The sequence below is a fragment of the Polypterus senegalus genome, chromosome 3 (genome assembly GCF_016835505.1).
Source record: "Polypterus senegalus isolate Bchr_013 chromosome 3, ASM1683550v1, whole genome shotgun sequence".
NCBI classification, from domain to species: Eukaryota; Metazoa; Chordata; class Cladistia; order Polypteriformes; family Polypteridae; genus Polypterus; species Polypterus senegalus.
Genome location: NC_053156.1, coordinates 19,824,390 through 19,835,379, shown reverse-complemented (window position 1 = coordinate 19,835,379; position 10,990 = coordinate 19,824,390). Strand labels below are relative to the sequence as shown.

The 10,990-nt window shown below is 39.4% G+C and overlaps 1 protein-coding gene across 3 annotated transcripts in view; it reads right to left on the bottom strand.

The window, feature by feature from the left end:
* Positions 1-1,524: 1,524 nt before the first annotated feature.
* The window catches only part of espl1 (extra spindle pole bodies like 1, separase), a 95,680-nt gene continuing 86,214 nt past the window's right edge, over positions 1,525-10,990 (bottom strand). For all 3 annotated transcript variants that reach the window (XM_039746739.1, XM_039746738.1, XM_039746740.1), the window contains exons 28-30: positions 8,687-8,770; positions 8,431-8,595; positions 1,525-1,881 (exon numbers count right to left, since the gene is read on the bottom strand). In XM_039746739.1, coding sequence (XP_039602673.1) covers positions 1,680-1,881; positions 8,431-8,595; positions 8,687-8,770 — 451 coding nt within the window. In that variant the 3' untranslated portion in view covers positions 1,525-1,679. The remainder of the gene's footprint in view (positions 1,882-8,430; positions 8,596-8,686; positions 8,771-10,990) is intronic.

Genomic DNA, 10,990 nt, shown 5'->3' with positions numbered 1-10,990 from the left:
TACAGGATATGTACGAGGGAAGTGTGACAGTGGGGAGGTCTGCGGTAGGAGTGACGGAGGTGGGATTACATCAGGGATCGGCTCTGAGCCCTTTCTTATTTGCAATGGTGATGGACAGGCTGACAGACAAGATTAGACAGGAGTCCCCAAAGACTATGATGTTTTCTGATGACATTGTGATCTGCACCGATAGTAGGGAGCAGATTGAGGAGACCCTGGAGAGGTGGAGATCTGCTCTAGAGAGGAGAGAAATGAAGGTCAGTATGACCACCACAACAGAATACATGTGTGTGAATGAGAGGGAGGTCAGTGGAATGGTGAGGATGCAGGGAGTAGAGTTGGCGAAGGTGGAGGAGTTTAAATACTTGGGATCAACAGTACAGAGTAATGGGGATTGTGGAAGAGAAGTCAAGAAGAGAGTGCAGGCAGGGCGGAGATGAGTGTCAGGTGTGATTTGTGACAGACGGATATCAGCAAGAGTCAAAGGGAAGGTCTACAGGACGGTAGTGAGACCAGATATGTTATATGGGCTGGAGACGGTGGCACTGACCAGAAGGCAGGAGACAGAGCTGGAGGTGGCAGATTTAAAGATGTTAAGATTTATATTGAGTGTGACGAGGATGGATAGAATTAGAAATGAGGACATTAGAGGGTCAGCTCAAGTTGGCGGTTGGGAGACAAAGTCAGAGAGGCGAGATTGTGTTGGTTTGGACATGTGCAGAGGAGCGATGCGGAGTATATTTGGAGAAGGATATTAATGATAGAGCTGCCAGGGAAGAGGAAAAGAGGAAGGCCTAAGAGAAGGTGTGTGGATGTGGTGAGAGAGGACATGCAGGTGATGAGTGTGACGGAGCAAGATGACGAGGACAGGAAGATATGGAAGAAGATGATCCGCTGTGGCAACCCCTGACAGGAGCAGCCAAAAGAAGAAGAAGATACTGTGTGTCCCGGGGTGATGTGAATAATTTTACAGTCAATTTTGCTGGCTTGCTAGGGATCACCAATGTGACACGACTACAGGAAATAACGCGGGCAAACGCATAAGTGTGAAGGCAGGAAGAAAAGCCACAATTCTGATGTCAAGCATTCCAGTTCCCCAATGCATGCTCTTCTGGACGTGAGGAAGAACAGTTATCACCAGCTCAAAGAATTCATAGAGAAAAATAAATCCGAAGCTGTTGTAGCCCAGCCCTGCTCAAACATCACTCAAAGACTTGACCTACTATATTTCCGACTCAGAAAGGTCACAAAGAGGCCTCAGATTAAAATATGAACTCTTTATTTACTAATAAGAACAATCTTTACATCTGTTTTAAAATGTTGTGAATGTTTAAAATACATTAGCAGCACTCAGACACATCAACAGCGCCTTTGTTGATATGCACCAGACAGCAAGCTGCATTGGCAGGCAACGTTAGCTCACAGGGTACAACACAAGGCCCACAAGTAGAGAGAAAGCATTTAATATAAATATGAAAACTTTGGGGGTTAAAATAAATAAGGCACCATAGGGCTCCTTCTATCAACGCGCACACACACAGAGCACAGAGTTATAGCAACATGGGTTTCTTAGGCAGTGACCTGATGTGCTATTTGCACAATGGGATTGTATTACACATGCCAAACCTAGGGTGTCACCTTTTCATAGTTCCACCTGGTCAGCCAACAGGAGAGGCACCTCACTTCAAGGCTACAGGCAGCCCATACACGATGGGAGACGCACCAATGAGGCACTTGAGCTTGGGTGCCTCCCTGGATTGTAAGACATAGTCCATGATGGATGCTCCAGGGCCTGCGTTCAGCCACTTCTCAAGCATGCTTTTCATGAAACGGTCAATGTCTCTGTCTGTCACATCCCAGAGGTTTCCAAGGACGAGGGGACTAAAATGAAAAATAAAAGGCATAAGGATAAGATAACACTGAAACCTTAGTAGTAGATATTAAAAATAATAATAATAATTAATTTAACATGACAAAAGAATACACAACAGGAGGTCTGACACATTAAGGTACCCCTATATCAGTCATAGTGGATTTGTCACTATCTACTGTAAATCCAGACAGTGACCAAAAACTAATAAGAAGGCTAATAGGATGTTAGGTTATATAGCGCCCTGATGTGTGAAGTAGAAGTCAAGAAAGATTATGCTTAAGTTACGAAACAAACTGGTGGGGCCTCACCAGGAGTACAATGGGCAGTTTTGGTCTCCAGGCTACTAAAAAAGGCATAGCAGCACTGGAAAAAGTCCAGAGAAGAGCAATAGGTCTGCGCTATGAGGAAAGATTAAAGGAGTTGAACCTTTGCAGTTTGAACAAATGATGATTATGGAAATGTTTCACCACAAAATCCAAAAATATTTTTTCAAGTTACTGTACGTACTTCATGTAATCTCATGGTTTCCTGCAGAACACAGAAAAAGTTCGATATAAAAGGGGTCTATAGTGACCAAAGCTGGACAAGTGCAAACAATATCAAAATATCCATGAAAAAAAAAAAAAAAAAGTCTCAAGCTACTTGTGTGGTATAATCACCATAAGAAGCCATCCGTTTGTATGCTCACATCCAAACAGCACGTGTATTAGAACTAAAATATTACAAACAGATGTCTCCAGAAAACACTCTTGAACAAAAACAGGATGCACTGAGGCATAAACGAGCATTTGAACTGAAGACCTGTGTCCTATCATTACTTTTATATTCATATCTAGAACTGGAGTGCTATGGGATTATTTGGCAGGTGGTCTGTGAAACAGCATGGTTGAATTGACCTTCTGCATGGTTAAAGCATCTTGGACATTAAAACATTAAAGCGATCTAGACAAGACCAGGCCATTCAGCCCAACATAGCACCCCAGTCCTGACCACTTAATTCTACTAAAATGTAGTTTTGAAATTCCAAAGTCATACTTGTCTACCACACTACTGTGTTTCTCTGTGTAAAGGAAAACTAAAGTTTGTGTGAAACTTACCCTTAGCAAGATTCTGTGTCCCTGTGTTGTTGATGAACTCGTTTTAAAGTCACCGTCTCGATCCACTGCACTAATTCCCTTCATCGTTTTAAACACTTCACTCAGGTCTCCTCTTCATCTCTGTAAAGGCTCAGCTCTTTTAATCTTTCCTCATAACTCATCCTCTGTAGCCCTCAATCAGCCTCGTTGCTCTTCTCTGGACCTTTTCTAGTTCTGCTATGTCCTTTTTGAAGAAAAAAAAACTGCACCCAGGACTCCAGATGAGGCCTCACCAGTGTGTTATAAAGCTTGAGCAGAACCTCCTGTGACTTTAACTCCACACATCAAGGCGCTTAATAACCTAAAATTCTGTTAGCCTTCTTGATGGCTTCTGAACACTGTCTGCCAGTTGGTAGTGTAGAGTCCACAAGGACTCCGAAATCCTTATATGGTGGACTTTCGATTTTCAGACCAGCCATTGTGTATTCAAAACTAATATTTTTACTTTCTACTTGTATGCACAAGTACAAGGCAAGTTCTCTTCTTGGTGATTTTTCAGTTGCTTTTTAACAACTTTTAATATTTAGTTGTACTTCTCTCAGTGCATGTATTTTATTGATATCACATGAAATGCAATGCAATGTTAGTCAAGATTGGAATCCTGACCAATGAATGAAGGGGGAGGCAAGGTCTTCAATTCAAATGGTCACCTGCGTCTGAATATTGTCTACTTTTGGTCCACGAGAATGTTTTTCAGAAGTCATTTATTTAATAATACAGTGATCCCTCGCTATATCGCGCTTCGACTTTCCTGGCTTCACTCAATTGCAGATTTTAAATGTAAGCATATCTAAATATATATCACAGATTTTTCCCTGGTTCGCGGATTTCTGCGGACAATGGGTCTTTAATTTATGGTACATGCTTCCTCAGTTTGTTTGCCCAGTTGATTTCATACAAGGGACGCTATTGGTGGATGGCTAAGAAGCTACCCAATCAGAGCACGTATTACGTATTAAATAAAACTCCTCGATGATATACGATATGCTTCCCGCACGGTGCTTCGCACACAAAGCTCTAACCGCCCATATTGATTTTTGATTGTTTGCTTTTCTCTGTCTCTCTCACTCTCTCTGACATTCTCTGCTCTTGACGGAGGGGGTGTGAGCAGAGAGGGTGTTTGCACAGAAGATACGGACGCGCCTCTAAAAAATGCTGAAAGACTACCTTCACATTGATCCCTTCATTGCGGCCGCTTTATCAAGGTGCTTCGCATACTTAAAAGCCCAACAGCCCTATTGATTTTTGATTGTTTACTTTTCTCTCTCTGACATTCTCTGCTCCTGACGGGCACTCCTTTGAAGAGGAAGATATGTTTGCATTCTTTTAATTGTGAGAAAGAACTGTCATCGCGGTCTTGTCATGGAGCACAGTTTAAACTTTTGACTAAAGGGTGTTATTTCATGTCAAGAGGGCTCTAATGTTAAAAAACGTATTTAGAAGGTCACAAACAGGTTTTCAATGCTCTTAATGCGAAAATATTATATTTATAAATAAAGAATCCTACTTCGTGGAAATTCATTTATCTGTCTGGAGCGGATTAACCGCGATAAACAAGGGTTTACTGTATAACTGTGCGGAAAATATTTATAAACAGTGTGGGAGAGTTTCTAAGGGCTTAAAATTAAAGGGCTTACAAACATATGGTTTCTACTTTGCGGATTTTCACCTATCGCGGGGGGTTCTGGAACGCAACCCCAGTGATCGAGGAGGGATTACTGTATTTTAGTAAAAATTTTGTTTTAGAGGATGTGAACGACTGGATGACATGACATGTGGAAAATACGAGATAAGTAACAGATTTTTCAAGGATGTTTTTGATATTGATTGCTGTTGTCCAGTGTTGGTCGCCACAGACCCACTTTGGTATTTACCTTCTGCACCAGAACATGAGATTAAAACAGCCATCACTACAGCCATCACTACTAACTACTTAGAATAAGTAACATAAAGCAAAAATTATTTTTGGATGGAGTATACAAGGTGACATGATTGAAAGTTTTAAAAACTACAGTATGAAAGCACTCAATATAGTGGATTGTGGCTGTGCAACAAGAACATTTGAAACTTTTAAATTTCACATAAATGTTAACATTTTTTCTCACACAGATTAAATTATTGTTATTGATGGATTAAAGGCCACAAGTCCACATGACCATCATCAAGTTCTTCCATGTGAACCCAGAATACAATGAATTGTGAGGTCATTTATGTAGAATGCCTAGAAGGGGCTGGGTGGTCTTGTGGCTTCAGAACTCCTGCAGATTTTATTTTTTTTCTCCAGCCGTCTGGAGTCTTTGTTTTTTCTGACCTCCCTGGCCATCGGACCCAACTTTTACTCTATGTTAATTAGTGTTCCCTAATTCTACTTTCTTATTTATTTTGTCTTTTTTCTCTTTCGTCATTATGTAAAGCACTTTCACCTTCTTCATTTGTGTGAAAATGTGCTATTGAAATAAATGCTGTTGTTATTGTGCTAGAGAACTGGACTTTAGGGGCCTAGGAGGTTTGGACTGGCGAGTTTGGTTTGGCTGAATGGCCCTGATCTCCTCAAAACATTTCTAATAATATAATATTCTAAAGATCACGTTGGCTTAGCCTAAATTTATTTACTTTGGACAGACAAATGTCCAAGGCATTGTTTGCCTTCTTCACATGACTACAAACAAAGTTTTGTCAGGGGGTTGGTCTCTGGAGACATCACGATTCTCTACCTTTTTAGCTCAAGAACAAAGAAGAGTGGTATGGCACTTCAGAAAACCTTTCCTTTAATATGACATTTTATATAACACTAGCCACTCTACCTGTGAATACAGGTAATACAATAATATAAAAATGGTTGCTGTCTCTTGCCTTACGTGTACGTTCAGTGCCTTTCTTTAGTATTCGCGCACGTCTGAACGTCTCGTCATCGTTGCTGCTCCCCCTCTTGAGGGCGTTCTCATAAAGCCTGCTTCTCTGACTTTCATTACTTTCAAGGCGCCTTTCTCACATCCTGTCCACTTTTATACTTGCTCACTTTGAAGGAGATTCGTGTGTCTCACACTTGTACTTCATCTTTCATCGCTTCAATCAAAGGCAGACTGACCAATCCCATTGCTTAGAGGGACTGGACACACAGATGTTAGTGTTTTATTATATAGTACACAGACATAGATAGAACATAAATGTTTTATGTAAGAGCATTGTTAACTGTTAATAACTACATTAATATCACAAGTGAGTGACCTTTGTGCTGTACTTTGTACCTTAAGTGACCCAGTGTTGTTGTTCTTTTTCTGTCTCCTTGTGTTACAGGTGAGTAAGTCCTAACATACAGGAGGCATATATTGTTGATGCCAAATGGGACCACTTTTTATTATATATATATATATATATATATATATATATATATATATATATATATATATATATATATATATATATATATATATATATATATATATATATAAAAAGTACACTGATTTGTATTAGGCACATGTTTCAAATCAAACTTATTTGTACTTCTACAGTTGTGTTTGAAAGTTTGTGAACCCTTTAGAATTTTCTATATTTCTGCATAAATATGACCTAAAACATCATCAGATTTTCACTCAAGTCCTAAAAGTAGAAACCAGTTAAACAAATAAGACAAAAATATTATACTTGGCCATTTATTTATTGAGGAAAATTTTTGAATATTACATATTTGTGAGTGGCAAAAGTATGTGAACCTCTAGGATTAGCAGCTAGTTTGAAGGTGAAATTCGAGTCGGGTGTTTTCAATCAATCAGGTGTGAGTGGGCACCCTGTGTTATTTAAAGAACAGGATCTATCAAAGTTTGCTCTTCACAACACGCTTGTGGAAGTGTATCATGGCACGAACAAAGGAGATTTCTGAGGACCTCACATAAAGAGTTGTTGATGCTCATCAGGCTGGTAAAGGTTACAAAACCATCTCTAAAGAGTTTGGACTCCACCAATCCACAGTCAAACAGATTGTGTACAAATGGAGGAAATTCAAGACCATTGTTACCCTCCCCAGGAGTGGTCGACCAACAAAGATCACTCCATGAGCAAGGCGTGTAATAGTCGGTGAGGTCACAAAGGACCCCAGGGTAACTTCTAAGCAACTAAAGGCCTCTCACACATTGGCTAATGTTCATGTTCACGAGTCCACCATCAGGAGAACACTGAACAACAATGGTATGCATGGCAGAGTTGCAAGGAGAAAGCCACTGCTCTTCAAAAAAAACATTGCTGCTCGTCTGCAGTTTGCTAAAGATCACGTGCACAAACCAGAAGGCTATTAGAAGAATGTTTTGTGGACGGAAATGTTTGGAGAAAGGAAAACACTGCATTCTAGCATAAGAACCTTATCCCATCTGTGAAACATGGTGGTGGTAGTATCATGGTTTGGGCCTGTTTTGCTGCATCTGGGCCAGGACGGCTTGTCTTCATTGATGGAACAATGAATTCTGAATTATATCAGAGAATTCTAAAGGAAAATGTCAGGACATCTGTCCATGAACTGAATCTAAAGAGAAGGTGGGCCATGCAGCAAGACAACGACCCTAAGCACACAAGTCGTTCTACCAAAGAATGGTTAAAGAAGAATAAAGTGAATGTTTTGGAATGGCCAAGTCAAAGTCCTGACCTTAATCCAATCGAAATGTTGTGGAAGGACCTGAAGCGAGCAGTTAATGTGAGGAAGCCCGCCAACATCCCAGAGATGAAGCTGTTCTGTACGGAGGAATGGGCTAAAATTCCTCCAAGCCGGTGTGCAGGAATGATCAGAAGTTACCGGAAACGTTTAGTTGTAGTTATTGGGGGGTCACAGCAGATACTGAAAGCAAAGGTTCACATACTTTTGCCACTCACAAATATGTAATATTCCATCATTTTCCTTAATAAATAAATGACCAAGTATAATATTTTTGTCTCACTTGTTTAACTGGTTTCTCTTTATCTACTTTTAGGACTTGAGTGAAAATCTGATGATGTTTTAGGTCATATTTATGCAGAAATATAGAACATTCTAAAGAGTTCACAAGCTTTCAAGCACAACTGTAATTACATACGGGGCAAATTATGTTAGGAATTTCATATTAGATATGCTTAGAATACTTAGGTTGCAGTTAACCTAAACACATTTGCTTCATAATGACATTTTTCTTTAATATACGCAAACCAAATTAGGTGAGATCAATTTCCATACATTTCTTTAGTAAAACTTCAGCATGTCAGGGTGTTTTATTTTTTTGTATATACTCCTCTGGGTGTTTCCCCTCAGTTATACAAATTCCTTTGCCTTGAATTAACCTAGTTAAATTACTGGCTACCACATGAAGTAGATTTATTTTACGTTAAACTGACTAAATGTTTTCTACTGGACACCGGTACGGGGTGAAACGTTTCATGTCTAAACACTGCAACTCTTACCATCCAGCCATCAGGTACTTAAGAACAATCCCAGTCCCTTCTAGTTCTCCTCTTACTGCCAAAGCAGCACTACTGCAGCCAAAAAGTAATGACACAGCATGGCAGTGCAACTTGAGGATGGACTGGCCATCCAAAAACCGGGCGCCAGCTCCATGTCCAGCATAGCTGTTAAGAGTTGGAAAAACAGACAGATCAGACATCTCAAATACAAGCAGGGGAACAAAGAAAAGGTTTAAGGTTATCAGAAGAAACTCACATATAGAGATCCCGGCTGACCAAAGCTTCTTGGACTTGTTCGGTAGTCGGACAGCAGCCAATGACCCCATTCCAGTGAGGATTACTGTAGAGATTAAAAACGAATGATCAGAAAACATGAAGTCACACAGCCAATTCAAAGTGTGTTCTACCATTGCAAGCATGCCCCGGAGAGACAGCTCCAGGAAGTTACCACCTCTACAAATCAGAGCCTATAAATCTTTCAGCTTTGGTACTGTTAAAAATAGAAAACATGCTTAAATTCTATTAATACAGATTATAAAAACAATGATGACAAGAACTCTTCATGCAGCTCAACCTGGCTTATCAATGCCTTCTCTACTAACTCCTGCATTAGGGTGGCATTAAAGAAGCCAATTCTACAGACAAAATGTGAATCAATCAATCAATCAACATTTATTTATATAGCACATATTCATACAAAAAAATGTAGCTCAAAGTGCTTTACAAAATGAATAGAGAAATAGAAGACACAATAAAAGATAAACATAAGTCAACATTAATTAACATAGAATAAGAGTAAGGTCCGATGGCCAGGGTGGACAGAAAAAACAAAAAAAAAACACTCCAAAGGCTGAAGAAAAAAATAAAATCTGTAGGGGTTCCAGACCAAGAGACCGCCCAGTCCCCTCTGGGCAATCTACCTACCATAAGTCAAACAGTCCTCTTTGAATGAATAGGAAAGCGACAAAAGAGTTAATAACTTGAAACTATGGGAAAGTACAAATACTTCTAATTCTCAGGAATGCAAATCTCAAACTACTGGTCCTTTCTAAATGCAGAAGAAGGAAAAACAAAACAGGTAATTAAACAATAGAGTCCATTAAAGCTCAAGTGGCTTAATGATTGTGGAAATGGTTGGAACAAAAACCCTTGAGTCTCATGGGTACTCCCAGACTGGGACTGGACACCACTGGTCTCTTCACTGATCCCTGGAATTTCTCAAGTGCTGTTGTATCTTTTCTTGAATATGGAAACTTCAGAAAGGTGTTGGGTCAAGTACAAATCAAGGAAGCTTAGACTTAAAGGAATACTCCCCCCAAAAATGATGCATACCCCATGTACTCCGTTTTTTTTTTCTCCCTGCATGAAAATCTGAGGTTAAATTTTTTTCTTGACCACTACTACAAAGTAGAGAGCATCATTTATAACTGGCAGGGGTTAAGATAGGTATGATGGAAGGAGGCACTATTTAGCCACTAGCTCATACTAGCATATGAAGGTGATTAACGGTGCTCAAGAACGTGTCTTGAAGAAGACAGGCATCAACTGCAATGCTGGCCATTCATTCTGCCATCATTTTATTTCCTGCCAAGTCTAAGGCTACTCTCAGAGTAACTAATGAAGTTGCCATTACTATTACATTTCTTCAGGCATTTTGTGTTACTCTGTCAGTGTAAAAGATGATATAAAATGGTAGAACAACCCAAGTAGCCCATCACACATGTTAAAAGGGATGCATATCTCATCAGACAGAAGCAATAGTTGTGAACCTTGTTGTAGCGCATATCTGCCTTGTCCATCTAATTCCTGCCTACTATTCAGATCTGATATAATCTAGTTTAGAAGTTCATCCACAACCTTGTACAATGAGTGAAATAAAAAGAAAAACCTAAAGAGGAAAAAAAAAAAAAAAGCTAAAATGAAAAATTAATACATAGACGAATATCAGAAACTGCAGCAAGGGCTCAAAAGCATTGCTCGTTATAGGATCAATAAAAAACATTTTTTACCCCCAGTACTTCTCCAGGAATTTTTTTTTTTTTTTTAAATGAGCAGCAAGGATAAAATGCACTAAATAAATCCTTCACTCAGATAATAAATGGATACCTCAGGCAGAAATAAAAAACAAGTTTGAAATTTACAGATTTTAAAATAGAGTCAGATGTGCTTCAGGCTCTTGGGTGTGAAGTAAGCTAATGAATCCCCCTGGCCTGATGGGATTTTACCAGTTGTACTCAAAAAATGGACAATGTTATTTAAAAAGCCTTAATTTGACATATTTACACACTCCCTTTTAACATGATCTGCTCTGACTGTCATCATCAAGTTCTTCCATGTGAACCCTGAATACAATGAGGACTGATTGAGGTCATTGATGTTAGGTAGAATGCTTAGAGGGGGCTGGGTGGTCTCTTGGCCTTAGATTCCTAGCAGATTTTATTTTTTTCTCCAGCCGACTGGATTTTTTTTTGTTTCTTCTGTCCTCCCTGGCCTAACACTTTGAAGGAGTGAAATATTTTTACTGGTAACACAAATAATAATTAAGACCAAGTATAAAAAA